This window comes from Oncorhynchus kisutch, linkage group LG11 (genome assembly GCF_002021735.2).
Source record: "Oncorhynchus kisutch isolate 150728-3 linkage group LG11, Okis_V2, whole genome shotgun sequence".
In the NCBI taxonomy this organism is placed as follows: domain Eukaryota; kingdom Metazoa; phylum Chordata; class Actinopteri; order Salmoniformes; family Salmonidae; genus Oncorhynchus; species Oncorhynchus kisutch.
Window position 1 is genome coordinate 40,331,059 of NC_034184.2, and position 24,347 is coordinate 40,355,405.

The 24,347-nt window shown below is 42.5% G+C and overlaps 1 protein-coding gene across 1 annotated transcript in view; it reads left to right on the forward strand.

Annotated features, from left to right (window-relative positions):
- Window positions 1–24,347, forward strand: part of LOC109899691 (V-type proton ATPase subunit B, brain isoform) — a 51,818-nt gene that overhangs the window by 20,955 nt on the left and 6,516 nt on the right. Inside the window, exons 2-9 of the mRNA XM_020495135.2 lie at window positions 12,769–12,824; window positions 13,402–13,500; window positions 13,626–13,719; window positions 14,288–14,365; window positions 15,053–15,192; window positions 17,505–17,606; window positions 18,452–18,549; window positions 18,716–18,839. Coding sequence (XP_020350724.2) covers window positions 12,769–12,824; window positions 13,402–13,500; window positions 13,626–13,719; window positions 14,288–14,365; window positions 15,053–15,192; window positions 17,505–17,606; window positions 18,452–18,549; window positions 18,716–18,839 — 791 coding nt within the window. The remainder of the gene's footprint in view (window positions 1–12,768; window positions 12,825–13,401; window positions 13,501–13,625; window positions 13,720–14,287; window positions 14,366–15,052; window positions 15,193–17,504; window positions 17,607–18,451; window positions 18,550–18,715; window positions 18,840–24,347) is intronic.

Below are 24,347 nucleotides of genomic sequence, written 5' to 3' on the forward strand. Positions count from 1 at the left end.
GGAACGTGCAAGTGCCTTGGTGGAAGAGTGGGGTAACATCTCACAGCAAGAACTTGCAAATCTGTTGCAGTCCATGAGGAGGAGATGCACTGCGGTACTTATTGCAGCTGGTGGCCACACCAGATACTGACTGACTTTTGATTTTGACCCCCTCTTTGTTCAGAGACACACTATTCCATTTCTGTTAGTCAGAAGTCTGTGGAACTTGTTCAGTTTGTCTCAGTTGTTGAATCTTGTTATGTTCATATAAATATTTACACGTTAAGTTTGCTGAAAAAAAGGCAGTTGACAGTGAGAGGACATTTATTTTTTTGTCATTAGTCTAAAAAAATACTTGAGGGCAAATAAATCAGATTTGACCATTCAGACACAAGTTACATTTTAATTTAATTTTTTATTTAACTTGGCATGTCAGTTAAGAAAAAAAAATCATATTTTCAATGACTGCCTAGGAACAGTGGGTTAACTGCCTTGTTCAGGAGCAGAACAACAAATTTAAAAAATAAGTCAATAAATACATTGGGGATTAGATTTTGCAACCTTTCGGTTACTAGTCCAATGCTCTAACCACTAGGCTACCTGCCGCCCAGGCACATGGCCAGGAATCAGATTTGTATCAGACTTCAAACCACTTGTGAAGGTGGTTTGAAATGTGGCTTGAAATATCAGATTACATGTGGTTTTTGGCTGTTCAGAATGCAGGAAAAATAACCAATTCAAATAGGATTTTGATTCACTTCAAACTGCCAATGTGAACACTGCTTAAAGAACCCTGTCTTGGTGAATTACTTTCAAGTTTCAAGTGCTTTTTTTTTTTTTTTTTTTTTTTTTTTTTTCACCTTTATTTAACCAGGTAGGCTAGTTGAGAACAAGTTCTCATTTGCAACTGCGACCTGGCCAAGATAAAGCATAGCAGTGTGAGCATACAACAAAGAGTTACACATGGAGTAAACAATTAACAAGTCAATAACACAGTAGAAAACAAAGGGGGGGTCTATATACAATGTGTGCAAAAGGCATGAGGAGGTAGGCAAATAATTACAATTTTGCAGATTAACACTGGAGTGATAAAAGATCAGATGGTCATGTACAGGTAGAGATATTGGTGTGCAGAAGAGCAGAAAAGTAAATAAATAAAAACAGTATGGGGATGAGGTAGGTGAAAAGGGTGGGCTATTTACCAATAGACTATGTACAGCTGCAGCGATCGGTTAGCTGCTCAGATAGCTGATGTTTGAAGTTGGTGAGGGAGATAAAAGTCTCCAACTTCAGCGATTTTTGCAATTCGTTCCAGTCACAGGCAGCAGAGTACTGGAACGAAAGGCGGCCAAATGAGGTGTTGGCTTTAGGGATGATCAGTGAGATACACCTGCTGGAGCGCGTGCTACGGATGGGTGTTGCCATCGTGACCAGTGAGCTGAGATAAGGCGGAGCTTTACCTAGCATAGACTTGTAGATGACCTGGAGCCAGTGGGTCTGGCGACGAATATGTAGCGAGGGCCAGCCGACTAGAGCATACAAGTCGCAGTGGTGGGTGGTATAAGGTGCTTTAGTGACAAAACGGATGGCACTGTGATAGACTGCATCCAGTTTGCTGAGTAGAGTGTTGGAAGCCATTTTGTAGATGACATCGCCGAAGTCGAGGATCGGTAGGATAGTCAGTTTTACTAGGGTAAGCTTGGCGGCTTGAGTGAAGGAGGCTTTGTTGCGGAATAGAAAGCCGACTCTTGATTTGATTTTCGATTGGAGATGTTTGATATGAGTCTGGAAGGAGAGTTTGCAGTCTAGCCAGACACCTAGGTACTTATAGACGTCAACATATTCTAGGTCGGAACCATCCAGGGTGGTGATGCTAGTCGGGCATGCGGGTGCAGGCAGCGACCGGTTGAAAAGCATGCATTTGGTTTTACTAGCGTTTAAGAGCAGTTGGAGGCCACGGAAGGAGTGTTGTATGGCATTGAAGCTTGTTTGGAGGTTAGATAGCACAGTGTCCAAAGACGGGCCGAAAGTATATAGAATGGTGTCGTCTGCGTAGAGGTGGATCAGGGAATCGCCCGCAGCAAGAGCAACATCATTGATATACACAGAGAAAAGAGTCGGCCCGAGAATTGAACCCTGTGGCACCCCCATAGAGACTGCCAGAGGACCGGACAGCATGCCCTCCGATTTGACACACTGAACTCTGTCTGCAAAGTAATTGGTGAACCAGGCAAGGCAGTCATCCGAAAAACCGAGGCTACTGAGTCTGCCGATAAGAATATGGTGATTGACAGAGTCGAAAGCCTTGGCAAGGTCGATGAAGACGGCTGCACAGTACTGTCTTTTATCGATGGCGGTTATGATGTCGTTTAGTACCTTGAGTGTGGCTGAGGTGCACCCATGACCGGCTCGGAAACCAGATTGCACAGCGGAGAAGGTACGGTGGGATTCGAGATGGTCAGTGACCTGTTTGTTGACTTGGCTTTCGAAGACCTTAGATAGGCAGGGCAGGATGGATATAGGTCTGTAACAGTTTGGGTCCAGGGTGTCTCCCCCTTTGAAGAGGGGGATGACTGCGGCAGCTTTCCAATCCTTGGGGATCTCAGACGAGATGAAAGAGAGGTTGAACAGGCTGGTAATAGGGGTTGCGACAATGGTGGCAGATAGTTTCAGAAATAGAGGGTCCAGATTGTCAAGCCCAGCTGATTTGTACGGGTCCAGGTTTTGCAGCTCTTTCAGAACATCTGCTATCTGGATTTGGGTAAAGGAGAACCTGGAGAGGCTTGGGCGAGGAGCTGCGGGGGGGGCGGAGCTGTTGGCAGAGGTTGAAGTAGCCAGGCGGAAGGCATGGCCAGCCGTTGAGAAATGCTTATTGAAGTTTTCGATAATCATGGATTTATCAGTGGTGACCGTGTTACCTAGCCTCAGTGCAGTGGGCAGCTGGGAGGAGGTGCTCTTGTTCTCCATGGACTTCACAGTGTCCCAGAACTTTTTGGAGTTGGAGCTACAGGATGCAAACTTCTGCCTGAAGAAGCTGGCCTTAGCTTTCCTGACTGACTGCGTGTATTGGTTCCGGACTTCCCTGAACAGTTGCATATCACGGGGACTATTCGATGCTATTGCAGTCCGCCACAGGATGTTTTTGTGCTGGTCGAGGGCAGTCAGGTCTGGGGTGAACCAAGGGCTGTATCTGTTCTTAGTTCTGCATTTTTTGAACGGAGCATGCTTATCTAAAATGGTGAGGAAGTTACTTTTAAAGAATGACCAGGCATCCTCAACTGACGGGATGAGGTCAATGTCCTTCCAGGATACCCGGGCCAGGTCGATTAGAAAGGCCTGCTCACAGAAGTGTTTTAGGGAGCGTTTGACAGTGATGAGTGGTGGTCGTTTGACTGCGGCTCCGTAGCGGATACAGGCAATGAGGCAGTGATCGCTGAGATCCTGGTTGAAGACAGCGGAGGTGTATTTGGAGGGCCAGTTGGTCAGGATGACGTCTATGAGGGTGCCCTTGTTTACAGAGTTAGGGTTGTACCTGGTGGGTTCCTTGATGATTTGTGTGAGATTGAGGGCATCTAGCTTAGATTGTAGGACTGGCGGGGTGTTAAGCATATCCCAGTTTAGGTCACCTAACAGAACAAACTCTGAAGCTAGATGGGGGGCGATCAATTCACAAATGGTGTCCAGGGCACAGCTGGGAGCTGAGGGGGGTCGGTAGCAGGCGGCAACCGTGAGAGACTTGTTTCTGGAGAGAGTAATTTTCAAAATTAGTAGTTCGAACTGTTTGGGTATGGACCTGGAAAGTATGACATTACTTTGCAGGCTATCTCTGCAGTAAACTGCAACTCCTCCCCCTTTGGCAGTTCTATCTTGACGGAAGATGTTATAGTTGGGTATGGAAATCTCTGAATTTTTGGTGGCCTTCCTGAGCCAGGATTCAGACACAGCAAGGACATCAGGGTTAGCAGAGTGTGCTAAAGCAGTGAGTAAGACAAACTTAGGGAGGAGGCTTCTGATGTTGACATGCATGAAACCAAGGCTTTTTCGAACACAGAAGTCAACAAATGAGGGTGCCTGGGGACATGCAGGGCCTGGGTTTACCTCCACATCACCCGCGGAACAGAGAAGGAGTAGTATGAGGGTGCGGCTAAAGGCTATCAAAACTGGTCGCCTAGAGCGTTGGGGACAGAGAATAAGAGGAGCAGGTTTCTGGGCATGGTAGAATATATTCAGGGCATAATGCGCAGACAGGGGTATGGTGGGGTGCGGGTACAGCGGAGGTAAGCCCAGGCACTGGGTGATGATGAGAGAGGTTGTATCTCTGGACATGCTGGTAGTAATGGGTGAGGTCACCGCATGTGTGGGAGGTGGGACAAAGGAGTTATCAGGGGTATGAAGAGTGGAACTAGGGGCTCCATTGTGAACTAAAACAATGATAACTAACCTGAACAACAGTATACAAGGCATATTGACATTTGAGAGAGACATACAGCGAGGCATACAGTAATCACAGGTGTTGAATTGGGAAAGCTAGCTAAAACAGTAGGTGAGACAACAGCTAATCAGCTAGCACAACAACAGCAGGTAAAATGGCGTAGACTAGGCAACGGGGCCAACAGATAAAACAAACAAGCAGAATGGAGTACCGTGATTTATGGACAGTCCAGCGTGCATCAGCTATGTAGCCAAGAGATCAGTGTCCAGGGGGCAGCGGTGGATGGGGAAGGGAAGCTGGACTGGCGAGTGTTATCCAGGTTTAAAAAAACGAACAATGACTAAATAGCTTGTAGCTAGTTAGCTGGTTAGCTTCTGGAGGTTCTTGAGTGTGTTCTAAAAATAAATAAAAAATAATAGCGATTCCGTATCACATTGGGTGAGGCAGGTTTCCGGAAGGTATAAACAAATTAAAAGTCAAAAGAGATAGAAAGTAAATATGGGTCCGGTGGGCGTTTGGGACGCGGCGATTCAGGCGGTTAGCAGGCCTGTGCTAACAAGCTAACAGTTTGTAGGCCCGGGCTAGACAAGGTAGCAGTTAGCGGACCGGAGCTGGACAAGCTAGCAGTTAGCAGGCCGAATTAGCAAGCAGGGAGATAGCGAGGGCTAGAGAGTTAGCCTTTGGGTGACGTCGCGATGGGGTGAGTCTGTTTATTCCTCTTCATGCGGTGACATCGATAGACCGGTCGTGGGCCCGGGTATTGTAGCTCAGGAGTATGCTACGGTGGTAGCGCAGGCCGGGCTAGCTTCAAGCTAAGTGGGTGGAAACGCTAGCCAGGGGTAATCATTCGGGGTTGCGGTTTAGCTAGATAGCTAGTTGTGAAGATCCAGCGTATTTGGAAGCTTAGGTTTAGCAAAATGTTTTTAAAGGGATAGCTATGTAAAAAAACGAAAAATAAACAAAATATAAACAAAATATACAGGGACACGACACGACAGGACGACTTACTGCTACGCCATCTTGGATCTATCTGAGATTCTTTGCTTGTTGCTTCATGATTATTGGACAATTTAACAATTTGTTGCATGCTCTGTGATTTGTAGTTGCACAAACATGAAAGGCTCTGAGTTTGAACATTTCTGGGGGTGTGCTTCCTTGAATCCCTTTGTCCTGTAAATGATCATTGAAAGTCTAGGAATATACACTTTTGTTTACCATCAAGGACATCAGAATTGAGTTGAAATTGCCTCCCTATTACAAATTGATTGGTGCTCTTGGTCCATTTGTCTCCTTTGCCTTGGATTTTGCGCCATTGAAGATTCACCAAAGATCCAACACCTCCATCTCAGAGTAGCCTATCTATCCAACTTGAATAAGCCAGAGCATTTTTTGGCAATGGGCAAGCCTTTAATTTGCCTAAAGATAGTAGGGATGTTTTCATTCCAACATCCAATAAGCCTATTCTGATACTATACAGGATTTGTACTGTTTGTCTTAAATGCTGCCATATTTCTTCTGAGTGGCAACAAGGAGATTGTTAGGTTTAGGCTGATCTAAGCAAACTTTTTTGGTTGAGTGTGTTTGTTGGCTAAGAGTTGCATGTTTGAGTTAAGGAGGTTCCCTGGTTTCAGGCTTGGGCCAATTAGCATTCCCATCTCCTGGTGGCCTGTGAGAAGCCCCCTGTGCGTGCTTGTGGTCGGGTAGAACTTGATTGTGAGCCGCATGTCACTGTTACCACTGCTTTGTACCATGTATTCAGCGTTCGAATGATGCTGCGCCCCATCCCAGCACCCACAGAGCCCCCTCTTTTTAGCTGGGAAATTCAATTGTGTTGGAATGCTCTGTGCCTCTTTTCTCTGATACTTGAATGGGCCCTTTTAGTATTTCACACCAAGGTGTCCTTCAGGGTGTGAGGTCAGGCTACCAAAACAGTCTCTAGTGGCGGATTAGGACCAATTAACATCTTTGTACACAAAGGGCTCTGGCAGCTGAACAGGCCGGTGGGTGACCCACACTGCCGTTGCATGCCAAGCCAGGGGACTGCTGCACTTGAGCTCAAGTAGCAAAAGGGGGGTGGGGAAAGTTTTTCAAACCTAATGAGAAATGTTGCTCCTTCACATCATATGAATGTGTAGCGCATTGATTAATCATGATTTTGTGTAATGAGTGGGTACTATATTTCTTTTAGCTGTGTGCAACTGTCTCAGAGGACATCAGAGTTTTTTTTTTTCAATATTAGGGAAGTTCTGGTGGGCCTAATCTAAACCATAATTTCAACAATGTGTCTGCAATGCACCACCACATTTTATTTGCTTTGTTGGAAGTACTTATTGTGTTCTAAAAGGGTACTATCCACCAGATTAAACTATGGTCATTTTTTCACACAATAAATGTGAAGATGGTCTTTGCAAATAGGGCTATCTTGAAATTGGGCTTATGTTCCCATTTTCTGTTTTCAAATATTTTCCATTAGAGCTTTGTGGACTTGTGGAAAGATCTTAAGAGGTTGCTGTACAACAGTACAGCCACAATTTTCTTGCATCATAATTATTATAACCCTTCAGTAAGTAGCCATATGTATCTCCTTTGAGCCATATATGGATAATTTGTAGGGTAAGTGTAGCTATTAAGTCCATAATAGGTCTAACAAGACCAACCAACATACATTCTGCAATTTGTCTGAGGAGAAAGGGACAAACAAACCGTACAACACATACATTAAGCCGCTTTTTAAGGGGGTATTTGGATGCAAGATTTGTCAGAGGCGAAAGTATAATCATGTCAATCATGAGGCTAATCTTTTATTTAATTGACTGTTGAGCTTGTGGGCCAATAGGAGATAAGGGTGTGCTGATGACTAGGAGTATATCTCACATATTTGTGATGGCCTGCACTACTTGTTATTTGGGATATTGACAGTGCTTCTGCATATTTCTGCAGTTACGTTTTTGTATTTTTAGTTTTGGGAACAAATTCGAGTGGGAACTCAAGAGCTTTAGGCTATGAAGTAGAAGTCCATCTGAGATGAGGTTGAATTTTTACAGATTTTAGATGCACGGTTAATTGCAAGGTTTGAATGCAATGTTTTTAGTCTGAGAAAAATGAATCATTAGCGCTATAGCAACTTCACACACACACACCTGCATTTCAACCCCTATTACCCAGACAGGCTGTAAGAGAGAGATGGGGTTAGGGGCCCTAACCTTAAATTTAAAAAAATAAAAGGATAATCGAAGATTTGCCTTTATTTTTATCAACCAGGTAGTTATAACCAAAACTCAAATGCTAGGCTGTATTATGGTGTGGCATAGTTAATAATTTAATATGTCAAGATATCATGTAGGCTAGCCTACATCATGATTATCACCACTGCATGCTTATATTTAATTCATATAGGCCTACTTGCAGATTTTTAGTTGTGCCAAGTTATGAAATAGAGCTAACCAGTATTCATAGCTCATTAGGAGATCATTTGAAATAAAACAGTTTTGAGACTGGGATCATGGTCTCGCACAGAGACTTAACAATGTTAATTAATCCTAGACTACTCATTAGCCTACGTTCAAGGCCTGTGCCTTAGGGTAGAGGGAAGCAAAACGGAATTAATCAATGACTTTAATCACTGGTAGGCGCTAAGTTTCTATCAGGATGAGATGCTGCATAATTGTATTGTAGATTTTGGAATCCTTAAGTCTCTTTACGCCTCTACTAATGTCTTTACTCCCGGTGCAGGGAGTTGATAGAGTAGTCCGAGCAGAGGCAGTTTATTTGGAGAAGGAAGGGAAACTAGTGCCCCTCTGTTGGGGTGGTCCTTTTATCACACTTGAGCACTCCCTTTGTCTCTCACACTCTGTCTCACTCTCTCTCACTCTTCCCCATCTCTCTCTTACAGCCTGTCTGGGTAATAGGGGTTGAAATGCAGGTGTGTGTGTGGGAAATGGCTATAGCGCTATAGTGCATTGACAGGTTATTTGTTGGCCACTGCCTAATTAGTGGCAAAGTGGATGCACCCCGCCAGGCTTTAGTGTTCTGTGTTAGAACCAGTCTGCTCTAATTTCCTTGCAGCTTTGATATTGGCCAAGAGATTGACGGTTCACAGAAAAAAAGAAACACAAGGGCATGATGGAAGACCTGGTGAAAACAATGCCCCCGTACTCCCCTTCACTTCGCCTCCTCATGCTATAGCTGTGCGAGGAGAAGCCCCCGGTTTTTGCAGACACTACCAAATTGGCTCTAATGTCAGCAGAGCTAATGTTTTCCCAAAGAAAGTAAGAGGACAAAGTTTTGGACCACACCTATGCTCTTCTGTTTCTCCATACTTGGGCCTTTAAAGGGGGGCCTGAACTTCCTGATTTTGGCCTAGTTTTTCGTTTTGGTCATTAAGCAATGCATCGGCCATGACTGAAGCCAAACCAGAGTTGTTGGTGGTTTCAAATCAAAGCACCTTACAGATGAAATGCTTCCTTACTTGCCCTTACCAACAATGCAGTAAAATAATATATATATATATATATATATATATAAGTAACATAACCTCTCTAGGGTATGTGAGACGCTAGCCTCCCACCTGGCCAACATCCAGTGAGATTGCAGAGCGCCAAATTCAAATACAGAAATACTCATTATAAAAATAAAAATATAGAACTATTTTACATAGAAGTTATTCTTTAAACCTGAATCCAACCACGGTGTCAGATTTAAAAAATGCTTTACGGCGACAGCATACCTTACGATTATTTGAGAACATAGACCAGCAGACAAATCATTACAAACAGTAACCAGCCAAGTAGAAGAGTTACACAAGTCAGAAATAGAGAGAAAATTAATCACTTACCTTTGATGATCTTCATATGGTTGCACTCAGAAGACATTCATTTATTCAATAAATGTTCCTTTTGTTCGATAAAGTCTCTTTTTTTATATTCACAAACCTCTGTTTTGTTCCCGCGTTTTCTTCAGTAATCCACAGGCTCAAACGCAGTCGGAACAGGCAGACACAATTTGGAATTTTATATCTGTAAAGTTCATAGAAACATGTCAAACAATGTTTATATTCAATCCTCAGTTTGTTTTTAGCCTAAATAATCGATAATATTCAACCGGACAATAACATTGTCAATATAAAAGGTAAACAAGAAAGGCACTCTCTCGGTTGCGCGCATGAAAAAGCTCTGTGACACGGCAGGGTCCACTCATTCAGACTGCTCTTACTCCCTCATTTGTCAGAATACAAGCCTGAAACAATTTCTAAATACTGTTGACATCTAGTGGAAGACATAGGAACTGCAATTTGAGTCCTAAGTCAATGGATACTGTAATGGCATTGAATAGAAAACTACCAACAAAAGAAAATCCTACTTCCTGAATGGATTTTCTCAGGTTTTTGCCTGCCAAATCAGTTCTCTTATACTCAGACACTATTTTAACAGTTTTGTAAACTTTAGAGTTTTCTATCCAAATCGACCAATTTATATGCATACCCTATCTTCTAGGCCTGAGTATAAGGCCACTTAATTTGGGCATGCTTTTCATCCAAAATTCCAAACGCTGCCCCCTACCCTAGAGAAGATAATTAAAGAGCAGCAGTAAAATAACAATAGCGAGGCTATATACAGGGGTTACCGGTACAGAGTCAATGAGCAGGGGCACCGGTTAGTCAATGTTATTGAGGTAATATTTAGGTAGAGTTATTAAAGTGACTATGCATAGATAATAACAGAGAGCAGCAGTGTAAAAGGGGGGGGGGGACAATGCAAATAGTCTGGGTAGCCATTTGATTAGATGTTCAGGAGTCTTATGCCTTGGGATTAGAAGCTGTTTAGAAGCCTTTTTGGACCTAGACTTGGCGCTCCGGTGCCGCTTGCCATGCGGTAGCAGAGAGAACAGTCAATGGTAGATGGAGGCTTTGATAATTTGTAGGGCCTTCCTCTGACACCGCCTGGTATAGAGGTCCTGGATGGCAGGAAGCTTGGCCCCGGTGATGTCCTGGGCCATACGCACTACCCTCTGTAGTGCTTTGTGGTCGACGGCCAAACAGTTGCCATACCAAGTGGTGATGCTCTCAATGGTGCAGCTATAGAAACTTTCGAGGATCTGAGGACCCATGCTAAATCTTTTCAGTCTCCTGAGGGGGAATCGGTTTTGTCGTGGCCTCTTCAACTTCCCTGGTGTGCTTGGGACATGTTAGTTTGTTGATGTGGACACCAAGGAACGTGAAGCTCTCAAACTGCTCCACTACAGCCCTGTCGATGAGAATTGGGTCGTGCTCGGTCCTCCTTTTCCTGTAGTCCACAATCATCTCCTTTGTCTTGATCACGTTGAGTGAGAGGTTGTTGTCCTTGCACCACACAGCCAGGTCTCTGACCACCTCCCGATAGGCGGTCTCATTGTTGTCGGTGATCAGGCCTACCACCGTTGTCATTTAATGTGTGTGTTCGCACATAGCAAAAGTTTGTACATTCACTCTGCCAAAACAGTACACATTTAGTCACTCTGTTTCAAGTTATCTAGAAGAGTGTCTAACCAGGTCTTGTCTTGAAGTCTCCTAGGCTAGCTAGTGCTAGCCAATTTATAGTTATTTATGGACCGTCAATAAATTACACAATGTAAATTGGACAATATTTTCATGTTGCGCACCCTTTTAGTTGTCTCATTAAATTATTTCAATAGTTGTATATTCATTTCTATAAGCAATAGTTGGTTTGAGATTAAGTAATTGAAATTTGGGGCTATTTACATTTTACAATGTAATTGACAAGACGGTCCCTAACTAGCCCCTTAGGGAAATCAAATGTCAAAGCAAATTGACCATGGGAATTACAATTGGGTTGCACCCAATTTATGATTACTTACTTACTTACAGCTGCCAGCTGTGGGCAGGATCGAAATAAACCCAACCTAAGGAAAACCGTTGTGTTTCAGCATGATATAGATATTGTTTAATGGGGGAGGGGAGGGGCTTTTTGGGGGAGGGTGTGGTGGAAATTAGTAGGGATTTATTAGGTTTATATTTTATTTTTATGGTAGTACAGAATTGGGCAGATCATGATTGATCGTACATTCCAGCACAGTAAGTGGCGGCATGCACTTAAACGGTTGTTTGCGGGCCACCATGATATGATAGAAGAAATAGAAAACTGTTACGGTACCCTTCATTCTTTGACACAATTTCTTTCTGGCATCTTGCAAACTTATTTTTTGGACAAGATTAACTTTATGACAAATAATCCTATTTATACTTTGTAGTCAATTTTGACACTAGAATAAGTGTTTATGACTCGTATTGATGACACAGACTGTTTTCAAAACGAGAAGTTTATTTTTAGGGGCAGTCGCTCTTTAATCATAGCCTCCTGGCCCGCCTCCATCTATTCTTCCATCTGCATATTTTCCCTTGACCGTGATGGCTTGGCCTCCTTTAATACCCAGTGTGGTGAGTTTGGTTAGTTAAAAGTCCTATTTCAGATGAAAAGATTCAGCAAACATTATTTTTTATTATTATTGGGTGTTCTGTAAAAAAAAATGCATGATCGCCTAGTTTGCACTACCTTGGTTGGCAAAGAGATTGTTTTGATGAGGAGAGCAAAAGAGAACCAAAGCGGCCCACCCGTGCTGTAGTAGAAAGTCTGTTATCTACCATACCATGTGTGTTTGGGAGGGCTTTGATCACTGGCGTGGTGTTGGGCTCCTGGCCCGCCCTTAGGGGAGGGATGTGGCCCTTCAGGTGGTAAGTGTTCTAATATGTGTATTTACAAAGGGGTGAGTGAACACGAGGGCTGAATTCTCCTTGATACATCTAAAACTGATGTTATGGAGTTGGGTAGAATACATTTTAAAGATTGAGTATTAGGCTAATCATTTAATTGTTTTATTCCACAGACAAAAGAGAGGTTTTTTGGCTCCCAACATAACATACTAGCCAAATCTGAGACTCTTTGAGTACAGGGAATGAATGATGAATTGTGATTAGGCAGGCCTAACTTATAATTATACAAAATTCACAGTAATTAAGTAACATTCACCTCTACGTGTCTGGCGTATTGTTTAATAAATTGTAAACTTTGGCCTATGTAAATTCTATTTTATCCCATATGTTCAAAGTGCATCATGTTTTTCTTGACATTTGGCCATGAAATGCATGAAAGGCATTTAAACCCCTTTACGAAAGTTTAGTTTTTAATAAAATAAAAAATAAAAAAATAATAATACAAATTCATGTTATTTTCCCGCTATACTGATGGTCATTGTTTTGGTCTTTTTTTTTGTGATTTAAAAAAATATATATATATGATGGATTAAAAAAAATATATGTTTATTTTAATTTTAAATATATTATTTACTGTTATTCTCTATTTCAGCATATTCTACTGTGTCTGGAGTGAATGGCCCCCTGGTGATTCTGGATAATGTGAAGGTAACTAAAGATTTAAAATGACTTTTCTATGAGGGCTCTGACACGGCAATAGCATTTCCTGAACGTGTACTTACCATCTCGATCAGCAGACCCACGCTAGGTCCACGTTCGGTGCGATGTGTGCAAGCCTTTAATCTCTTGTGGACAGACGCACGTAACGTGAATGGTATTGTAGCTTCTGTCAACAGACTGGGATGTGATGACTAAGGAGGAACTTTTTTCCAGTATGCACATTTTTTGTTGCTGATCATTTAGAACAAATCACAATTTCTCAATGCTCGCATCATTTGAATTTTGAAAGGGAATAGACTTGCGTGAAACTTGCAGTTTTCGTTAAGGGGGGTGGAGACTGCAAATCACATTTGTATCGTTCCCCCCTCCGCCCCCAGAACTTATTAGAGCATGTGATGCAATTATGCAAGATTTGTGTTCTGTGGTTCTGGCTTGCTTAGTGACATTGATAGTCTTATTTTCTGCAGGGTTAACCTAATTGCTGGCCATGTATGTTTCCTGTTTTGAAAGACCAAAATAAACATGCTTGTTAAATGGAGTTTTCCAACCTTTTTTAATGTGGCAGTTTCCCAGGTATGCAGAGATTGTGCACCTGACTTTACCTGATGGCACCAGGAGGAGTGGCCAAGTGCTGGAGGTGATTGGCACCAAGGCTGTTGTACAGGTGAGTCCCTCGCAACACACACACACACACACACACACACACACACACACACACACACACACACACACACACACACACACGCACACCACAAACGACTGAAAGATACCGTTTAATGTCATTTTCAGGTGTTTGAGGGGACATCTGGTATTGATGCCAAGAAGACGGCCTGTGAGTTCACCGGTGACATCCTGCGCACACCTGTGTCTGAGGACATGCTGGGTAAGATGAGCCTTTCACGACGAGCGGAGTGGCATCCGGTGGGCGCTAGGCAGGAGGAAGCATGAAATCCACCACTGATTAAGACTAATGTTTTCATCACTCTGTATAACTGTTTCCACCCACCCTCTTTCTCACACAGAAGAAAATACCCTGCAGGCTTTACTCTCTTGGTGTGCTAAATACAATTGTTCTGTTCCATTTTTACCTCGCCTCTGTAAATGCCTCAATTTGAGTACTGCATTGAGTATTCTCCATGAGCAAATTAGGGGAACAAAACATTGAAGAGAATCTTTGAGGCTTGTATGACTTTTTATAAATCTCCCAGTCATACCGCCTCAGTGGGACTCAAGGTTAGGTGTATTTGAATAGTTGAGTGAACCATCTGTTGCTAGTATAATTCAATAATGGGCCTAAATTAATTGGAAATATAAAATGCAGCATCTCTACCATTGTCTGAAACCTGAATTAACTGCTCATATTCTTTAACGAATCAGAGGCAGAGATTATTATGTGGATGGCAATCCATGCAATATGAAATTAAACTAATAGAGAATGTCTTTCATTTTAGGACGTGTTTTCAATGGCTCAGGCAAGCCCATTGACCGTGGCCCCACTGTGCTGGCTGAAGACTACCTGGACATCATGGGTATGATCGAGATTGATCGGAGCTATGATTCAGTTCATTCAGGAAGCGAAAGATATTCTTAGATAACCTTGTCTGTGTTGAAATGCAACTGACCCTGATGTGCAGAAATAGAAACATGGTACCTGGACTATATTCTTAGTATACTGACTTTACACCCGATCAATCCCATCTTTACTCTGCTAGTGGACAGATGTGAAGCTAACATTAGCTTGTATGGTGTGAGTTCAGTCTACAAGGCCAAACACTGTATTTATATTGACTTTTGATCCCATCCCTGAATCCCTTTCACATGTAGCTTGCCATTGTGTAGGCATGGCATCCCAATGAATAGATGACTTGAAGAGGGTCATGAGTCTTCCATCTTAAGGGAAATAAGGTCCTTGACCCTGACCTCTGGTCTGACCATTTATTCCATCTTGGGACCATGTATGGATGTATAACCTTTTGGCGGATTTCATGTATCTCCTTCAAGTGTACTTACTTCATTTTATTTGCTAAACCATATTTATGCTACGTATGTGTGCAACTGCACATACAGTGTAAATGGCTGAATTGAAACTATTATAAGGCCAACTCTACCATTTATATCCCAAATTTGACTACTACCTGGGCAATACCTGGGTTGAAAGTGGCTAACTCTCTGGTATGTGTTTCTGAACCTCTGCTGTGACCGCTGCCCTGTCCCAGGCCAGCCCATCAACCCTCAGTGCCGTATCTACCCTGAAGAGATGATCCAGACCGGTATCTCTGCCATCGATGGGATGAACAGCATCGCCCGAGGTCAGAAGATTCCCATCTTCTCTGCAGCCGGCCTGCCCCACAACGAGGTACGATGTAGACGCTTGCTCTGCGAAGGCTAGGACACCCAAACGCATACGCTATATACGCCTTAGGCTGCATTTTGCCATATTATAGCCTCAGTCAATAGCATTGGAGATGGGACAGGTGCGTGAAATAAGAAAACGCCCCAATCAGTAAAATGTCAGTGGATTTCTGAGATGTCCTCCAGACCCACACACACACACACACACACACACACACACACACACACACACTGTGGAGGACATCTCAGAAATCCACTGACAAATCCACTGACATTTTACTGATTGTGGAGGGCATTTTCTTATTTCACAGAGAGCTTCCCCCTGTCTATCGTAACACACCGCATTCCAGTAATCCACACACATCTACTAATTTTACTCACTTCATATGTCTTGTAGTGTTTGTACAATCACGCACCTGTCACATTTGATAGTCTGTATCAGAGACACTGTTAACTAGATGCTTGTTCCCCATTTCATTTTAGGCTCATGTATTAACAGCCTATTTAGTTACAATGGTTTGAACACATTGCATTAAACAAACTAAAGAGAACCTGAAGGTAGCGTATAACGTTATTATACGGCACTGCTATTAGTTGCCAACCTGCCTCTAAACATGAGTCAGATCCATGTCTCTGTGTGTCAGTGTGTTAGTTATGGGCACATGGCAGCCATCTGGACTTCGCTTCCTGTCTCACCGCCTAAAATATAGGACGGACCAACCAAAACTCCCAGAGTTCCACTGGTGTCATAGAGTATTTAATTTGGATTTGGAGAACAGAGTTGAAAATATTTGCTTATCGCAGACAGTCATTTAAAATTGGATTCATTAGAAAAGTTTACTTTTTGTGGAAAAGTGCCACAGTTAACTTACTTGGCGTGAACTCAAGCGAAAAGGACATTCGTCAACTCTTTGAGGACAGTCGAAGTTGGTAAAAGTGCTTATTTATTGTTGAAAGTAAAAACAACATGTTTTTGTCAGGGTTTTACCTTTGACTGAACTTGGAATGGGGTGAAAAATAATCTCTTGTCATTGCCAGCTTGACTGTTGTTCATCTGACTCAATTTTGGGAGTTATGGCACATTTATAGGTGCAAGGTGCTGGGCAGTGTTAAGGAAGTCAGAATCATTCTCAATTCCAACATGTTATAAGCCTCATTTTCTGTTAGTTTTATCAGTCTCCATGAGCACTTGAAATCTTAGGGAAAAGATAAGATATATCAGTGCTAAAGGACTAACCCAAAAAGTCCAGACCACCGAGCTATTGCACAATGACTTTGAAAACAAGGTTATGAGTTTCAATAGTTAATGTATACAGTCTTAAACACGTTTAAGAGTTTACTGCATCGTTTCATGAGTTCATATTGTCATATCAGACCGTGTCCATAGTTTCCCATGACTGAAGGGAGGCTATTTTCTGATGCCTTGGGGAGAGAGCGTGATGGCCGCCGGGGCCTTCTGGTTGAACTGGTAAACGAATTAAACTAATAAGACAATGATGGCGAGAGGAGATTAGGCGATCGTGTGAATAGCACTGATTTAATGTAGGATTGGTAGCCCAGCCATGAGGTTGTTAATGCTTGAGGTGGCTGTCCTCTCACCAGTCATCTCTGTTTGTAAACAGCCTCATTATGACCTTATGACTGTCCGGGCACACTGCCAAACTAAAACATGCAAGATCAAATTTCACCGGAGGCGGAGCCTCAATCAAATGCATAGAATCCCACTGAAGCAACAGAATAACAGTGATTTTGGGCAGTGTAAATGAATGAAGATAATCTGGTCGCTTGATTAGCGACTTTGTTTTGGAAGTGAATAAAATAATCAAAAGAGGGTGGTTGAATGGAGCGCCCACTGTAGAATCCTACTGTAGTAAAAACAGTGAACAGGGTACGCCTTGTCTGACTAATGGTGCTGGTTGACTTCTCGTGTCACTGGAATGGTATAAAATGCTTCTCGTTTCATTAAACAGATGTCATGGGGTCATTTGGGCTGCGGATCTCAATGGGCCAGGTGTCTCAGCTCAGGGTGCACTGAGAGGCCAACCCTGATTTTAACAGACAGCAACCATTACATTAAGTGATAAGCGTGAAATTCCTCCCCTCTACATTCCTAATCACTGAGTTTTTATCCAACTATGCACATCCGACACAAGCAGAGTTGGGCACACACGCATGCCGACACACACAGAAGACTCCAGTAACTAGCTGGCTGGATGGGGCGCTCGCTGATGTTCAAACATTTGAATAGACTGGCTGTTTTATCAACGTAAATGTTTCAAGACCTCGTCATTTTTAATCCTGTGTTTTGGTTCTCAGATTGCTGCCCAGATTTGTCGTCAGGCTGGCCTGGTGAAGAAATCCAAGGATGTGATGGACTACAGCGACGATAACTTTGCCATCGTCTTTGCCGCCATGGGGGTGAGCTGAGCGGCACCAGATAGACAAACATTTAAAAAAAATCTTGTTCTTGTCTGTTTTTTCCTCTAGTGTGTGGCTAATTCTTCCTCTTAACCCCAACGTGACACTGCCCCAGCTCCTTTTTTCACTCTCATTCACCAGGTGACTTAGCGTTTTAAGTCCCCTGTTACGTCTGCTCCTTTGAGCAGGTTCTGGCCACGTCGACAGGTTATTATTCAGCAGTCTTGAACACATTCAGCCGGCCAGTATCAAGTTCTCTCTAGTTCAGCTGCTCTGGTCATGACTATTTAACACCGGGTGGGGAATCTTCTGTGACCTGTGGCAGAGATGTTAGTGACCCACACCTCTGCTCCTCTGGGCCCCCTTATCCTCTCCCTGCTGATGGCTAATTCACACACCATAGAGGGCCTTGTAACATAAGCATGAACTCTGTAACAGGGTAGCGGAAATGCAATGCATATGGGGCAGACTGGTGTGAAAAGGGATTAGGACATTTTGAAGGATATGTAAAGGAGATTACAATTTAGGGAAAGGACACGTGTGTAAAGGACAGCATATTAACACTTAACCCTGTTTTCACATATCAGAACATATTAAGTTACCTTGAGTTGAAAACTGCTGAACCAGTAAACTGCAGCATAATTTGCACTACATTGCCCTCTGTATAGTATTTGGGAAGAATTTATCCAAATTTTTTGTGATATTTGAAAACAGGAGCTCCTTTTTCTGATATGCATTTTTTCTTTCTCTGCCATTGGGTGACTAATATATTCCTGCTTTTGTTGAAGAATGTTCAAGGCCTTCTACTATCAACTTGGTGTGTAATCTCAAACCTATCTTTTCAGGTGAACATGGAAACTGCTCGCTTCTTCAAGTCCGACTTTGAGGAGAATGGATCCATGGACAATGTTTGCCTGTTCTTGAACCTAGCCAACGACCCCACGTGAGTTCATTTGCATAAGCTCTGTGCCAAATCAGTAATGCACTAGCTCCCTCCTATAATAAATAATCTATGGATTCACGGCAATAAAGTGTCTGTAGAATATTGCTACCTTTTTTTTATTATGTTAATTAAAATTGAATTCCTTCCTTGTTCTTTTCTTTCTCAGTATTGAGCGCATTATCACCCCTCGCCTTGCTCTGACCTCAGCTGAGTACCTGGCCTACCAGTGTGAGAAGCATGTCCTGGTCATCCTGACTGACATGAGCTCATACGCCGAAGCTCTGAGAGAGGTGGGCAACCAAACTAACTCAATGAGGTCTGCTGTTTACTCCTGGGGGGAAAAATGACTCGTACTTTCTTTTTCTGACGTTTCAGACTTGCACGATAATTCTGTCAAAGTTTGAGAGCCTTAACTCTCAAACTTCTGAATATGGGTAGCAAATTCAATATGTCGGTTAAAGTTTGGTCAGTACAGGCTACATGGTTGTGATATTGAAAACCTCCACAAATCAAATCAAATTTTATTGGTCGCATACACATATTTAGCAGATGTTATTGCAAGTGTAGTGAAATGCTTGTGTTCCTAGCTCCAACAGTGCATTAATATCCAACAATACACGCATCTGAAAGTGTGTGTGTACAGTGCATTTGGAAAGTATTCAGAGCTCTTGACTCTTTCCACAATTTGTTACATTAGTCTCATTTTAAAATGGATCGGGGGGGAAAAAATCCCTCATCAATTTACACACTACCCCATAATGATAAAGTGAAAACAGGTTTTTAGAAATGTTTGCTAATTTAATAAAAATAAAAACTGAAATACCTTATTTACAATCGTTAAGAATCCAACCACCCAAGCCATAGACTGTTCTCTCTGCTTCTGCACGGCAGGCGGTTCCTGTGCATCAACTCTGGCTCCAACAGACTCTTGAACAGCTTCTGTCCCCAAGCAATAAGACTGATAAATAGCTACACAGACTATCATAGGTAACCTTGTATCCTCATTGACTTATTTATTTTTGTCTCTATTCACACTCACACATTCACCCCATCATCATCTGCTCACTCACATAACATCTGTCGTGGAAATTCTCACACAGGGACACACGACGTCAATCTTAAATGAATCATCCTTTATTTGTCAGTGCGCTGGAGAGTTTCCAACCAACTCAATGCAGCATAGTACACAAGTTAATCGGGAGCTCTGTCTGTGGGCAGTCCCAGCAGTTGTCTTATATACGGCTATGCACAGACAAGTTAGATTTGCATAATTAATTAATCATTACCGTTTTGTTTCATTCATGTGACCGACCAATACTGGTTCATAACATGTGACAGACCAATACCTCACGAGACCTCTTCTCTTTAAGCTGAGACCTTGAAACTGAGATCTTTCGTTTGTACTCAAAACAAGGTCTGGTTGTACTGACAAATTGCAGCTACTGATAGTGAGGATTTGTAGTCAGCCACTTGCATGAACACAGACATTGGTTTATAGAACAGCACATGAATAGAACACAGAAATGAGTTATAAGAAAAGCACAAACAGAAAGAATTCCATTACACATCCACATACGTTACCTTCAGAAAGTATTCAGACCCCTTGACTTTTTCCACATTTTGTTACATTACAGCCTTATTCTTAAATGGATTAAATGAATTTTAAAAAACAGAACAATCGACACAATACCCAATAATGACAAAGCGAAAACAAATACCTTATTTACATAAGTATTCAGACCCTTTGCTATGAGACTCATAATCGAGCTCAGTTGCATCCTGTTTCCATTGATCATCCTTGATGTTTCTACAACTTGATTGGAGTCCACCTGTGGTAAATTCAATTGATTGGACATGATTTGAAAAGGCACACACCTGTTTATATAAGGTCCCACAGTTGACAGTGAATGTCAGAGCAAAAACCAAGCCATGAAGTCGAAGGAATTGTCTGTAGAGCTCCGAGACAGACTGGATTGTGTCAAGGCACAGATCTGGGAAGGGTACCAAAACATTTCTGTGGCATTGAAGGTCCCCAAGAACCCAGTGGCCTCAATCATCCTTAAATGGAAGAAGTTTGGAACCACCAAGACTCTTCCTAGAGCTGGCCTCCCTGCCAAATTGAGCAATCGGGGAAGAAGGGCCTTGGTCCAGGAGGTGACCAAGAACCCGATGGTCAGTCTGACAGAGCTCTGGAGAACCTTCCAGATGGACAACCATCTCTGCAGCTTGACTGGGATGTGGATTTTAATCGTGTTTATATACTGTTTTACCCATTTCATATGTACAGTGCATTCGGAAAGAATGATGGAGGCCACTGTTTGGATCTTCAATGCTGCAGAACTTCTTTGGTACCCTTCCCCAGATCTGTGCCTCGACACAATCCTGTCTCCGAGCTCTACGGAGAATTCCTTCGACCTCATGGCTTGGTTTTTGCTCTGACATGCACTGTCAACTGTGGGACCTTATATTGACACGTGTGTGACTTTCCAAATCATGTCCAATCAATTGAATTTACCACAGGTGGACTCCAAGTTGTAGAAACATCTCAAGGATGATTAATAGAAACCGGATGCACCTGAGATCAATTTTCGAGTTTCATATCAAAGGGTCTGAATACTTATGTAAATAAGGTATTTCTATTTCCGCTTTGTCATCATAGGGTATTGTGTGTCGATTGCTCAGGATCCTTATTTTTTTTAAATTCATTTTAGAATAAGGCCGTAACACAACAATGTGGAAAAAGTCAAGGGGTCTGAATACTTCCCGAAGGCACTGTAAATGTATGTGGATGTTGTGTGAGTGAGCAGATGAAGTGAGTGTGTGCACCCTGTGTGTGTCCAATTAAAAAGGTCAATGAGGACACAAGATTAACTCCGATACTCCATGTAGCTATTTTGTTAGGTCTTTATTGCTTGGGGATAGAAGCTGTTCAAGAGCCTGTTGGTGCCAGAGTTGATGCACCGGAACAGCCTGTCGTGCCGAAGCAGAAAGAATAGTCTGGTTTGGGTGGCTGGATTGTTTAACAATTTTCCAGGCCTTCCTACCACACCGCCTGTAGATGTCCTGGATTGCAGGGAGCTCGGCCCCAGTGATGTACTAGGCTGTCCGATCGAGGGCGGCGCTATTGCTATACCAGACAGTGAGGCAGCCAGTCAAAATGCTCTCAAAGGTATAGCTGTAGAGCTTTTTGAGGATTTCAGGGCCCATTCCAAATCCTTTCAACCTCCTGAGGGAGACGCTGTCGCGCCTTCTTCACGACTGTGTGAGTTTGGACCATTTTAAGTCTTTAATATTTTGGACACCGAGGAACTTAAAGCTATCAACCTGCTCCACTACGGCCTGTCGATGTGGATGGGAGTGTGCTCGCCCACCCCGTTTCCTGTAGTCCACTATCAGCTCCTTGGTTTTACTGACATTGAGAGAGCGGTTGTTGTTCTGGCACCACACTGCCAGGTCACTAACCTCCATGTAGGCTGACTCGTCGTCGCCGCTGATAACCATCCGTGGTGTCAGTAACTTGATGATGGTGTTGGAGTTGAGCATGACCACACAGTTGTGGGTGAACAGGAAGTACAGGAGGGGACTAAGCACACACCCCAGAGGGGCTCCCGTGTTGAGGATCAGTGTGGCAGATGTGGAACTGACAGTGTTCACTACTTTTGCAGACATGAAACAAACAGTCAATCATAATATCAGTCAACGATCTCAAATTCCTAGTTTATGCTACAAAACCAACTTTATAAGATGTTTTTAAAATGTGTTCTATTTGACTCACATTCCATGATGTCCACTAAGGCATTGTTGGCAGAATAGATGGATGCAGTTCAATGCATGATTAATATAATTCACCAATACTTCCTTGGTAGTCCAAAAAATATTGCTATCAGGTTATAAATCACAGCTGGCCTGGTACATTGTTTGCTGCTTCCATTCGGGATGCACTGTTTCAGTTTCAATGACTTAATATTTTGGACAAAAACAGTCGAATGTAACTAAGGCTGGGAATGTCATTACAATCCAACTAGCAAGGGCAATGTCAGTCATAACGTGGCTAATATGCTAGCGTATCTATATGTAGCAAACTAAAAACACAGAGCCTAACATTAGCTAGGATGACGTCATGTCATTGGAGGAGTTGGTGAGTGACTGACTTTTTTCCCCCTTGTATCTTTTTTCGGTGGCTACACAGCTAGAGATGCACATGTCATTTGGTTAGCAAGTAAGAAATGACTGTTATCCATTTAGCATATCTCTTGCGTTTGCAAATTCACTCTGGCTAGCCATCTAGGCAAAACGTAGGCAAAATAAGTAAGTTAGTCATGAACACTCTATAAAACATGTTAACAGCCTAACCAGCTCTGCTAGACTGACTGAAATGGTCAGTGAGGTGTTTTCTCATGTGTGTCTGGAAGTAGCTAGCTACTAAGCTAGCCAACTTTAGCCAGTTAGCTTGGGTGCTTGGTTGGGACAACACGTGCATTGGCAGGCAATTTGCAGAAGGACGAGCATACTATTCCCCATTGTTTATCATTGCAATTTTGACAATCATCTAGCTTAAAAGGTTTGAGAGGGTTTATCTAATGTTTCTTTGTTAGATTTTTGCTCGTCTTGCTCTGACTAGCATTAGTTGTTCATCTTGTTGTTGAAGTGCATATAGGGAGAGATGGTCCCTTTTTATGGTTGTTTGATCGGTAGGACTGTGAAATTCCCAAATGTAAGAGGATTCTTGTGGTATTTAGCTACGTATTTGCAGAAATCCATTCAAGAGTGTTTTGTGGCTTTTGACAAATGATTCTAAGCATTCTAATGATATAAAGTCGCACTGTTGCAATTGCATGTAAACAAAGTCCAATTCTGACCAATTCTCCAAAGTCCGACTACTCTACCGCTGATTGGCTATGGCGCACTAGTCTGCATAGACTCCGGTACTCGATGAGACAGATGCTTTTATTAGGTTTGATTAACTGCAGTGTCTTAATTGTCCAAACGCATGACACTTTCCCACTCTATATTGCTATAGAATTCTCACAAATGCCTTAGAATGTTTAGGAATTATATATACTAACTAACTACTTGTGAAAATGACAATGTCTAAGTGCTTGCTTGTTAGAATTTATTTTTTATTTTTTTAAGTGTAATTCTTCCTGGGAGTGTACAGTTGAAGTCGAAAGTTTAAATACACCTTAGCCAAATACATTTAAACTCAGTTTTTCACAATTCCTGACATTTAATCCTAGTAAAAATTCCCTGTCTTAGGTAAGTTAGGATCATCACTTTATTTTAAGAATGTGAAATGTCAGAATAATAGTAGAGTGATTTTATTTCAGCTTTAATTTTTTCCATCAATTTCCCAGTGGGTCAGAAGTTTAAATACACTCAATTAGTATTTGGTAGAATTGCCTTTAATTTGTTTAACTTGAGTCAAACATTTCAGGTAGTCTTCCACAAGCTTCCCACAATAATTTAGGTGAATTTTGGCCCCTTCCTCCTGACAGAGCTGGTGTAACTGAGTCAGGTTTGTAGGCCTCTTTGCTCGCACATGCTTTTTCAGTAGGAAAAAGGATTGAGGTCAGGGCTTTGTGATGGCCACTCCAATACTTTGACTTTGTTGTCCTTAAGCCATTTTGTCACAACTTTGGAAGTATGCTTGGGGTCATTGTCCATGTGGAAGATCCATTTGCGACCAAGCTTTAACTTCCTGACTGATGTCTTGAGATGTTGCTTCAATATATCCACATAATTTTCCTTGCCTGATGATGCCATCTATTTTGTGAAGACACCAGCCCCTCCTGCTACAA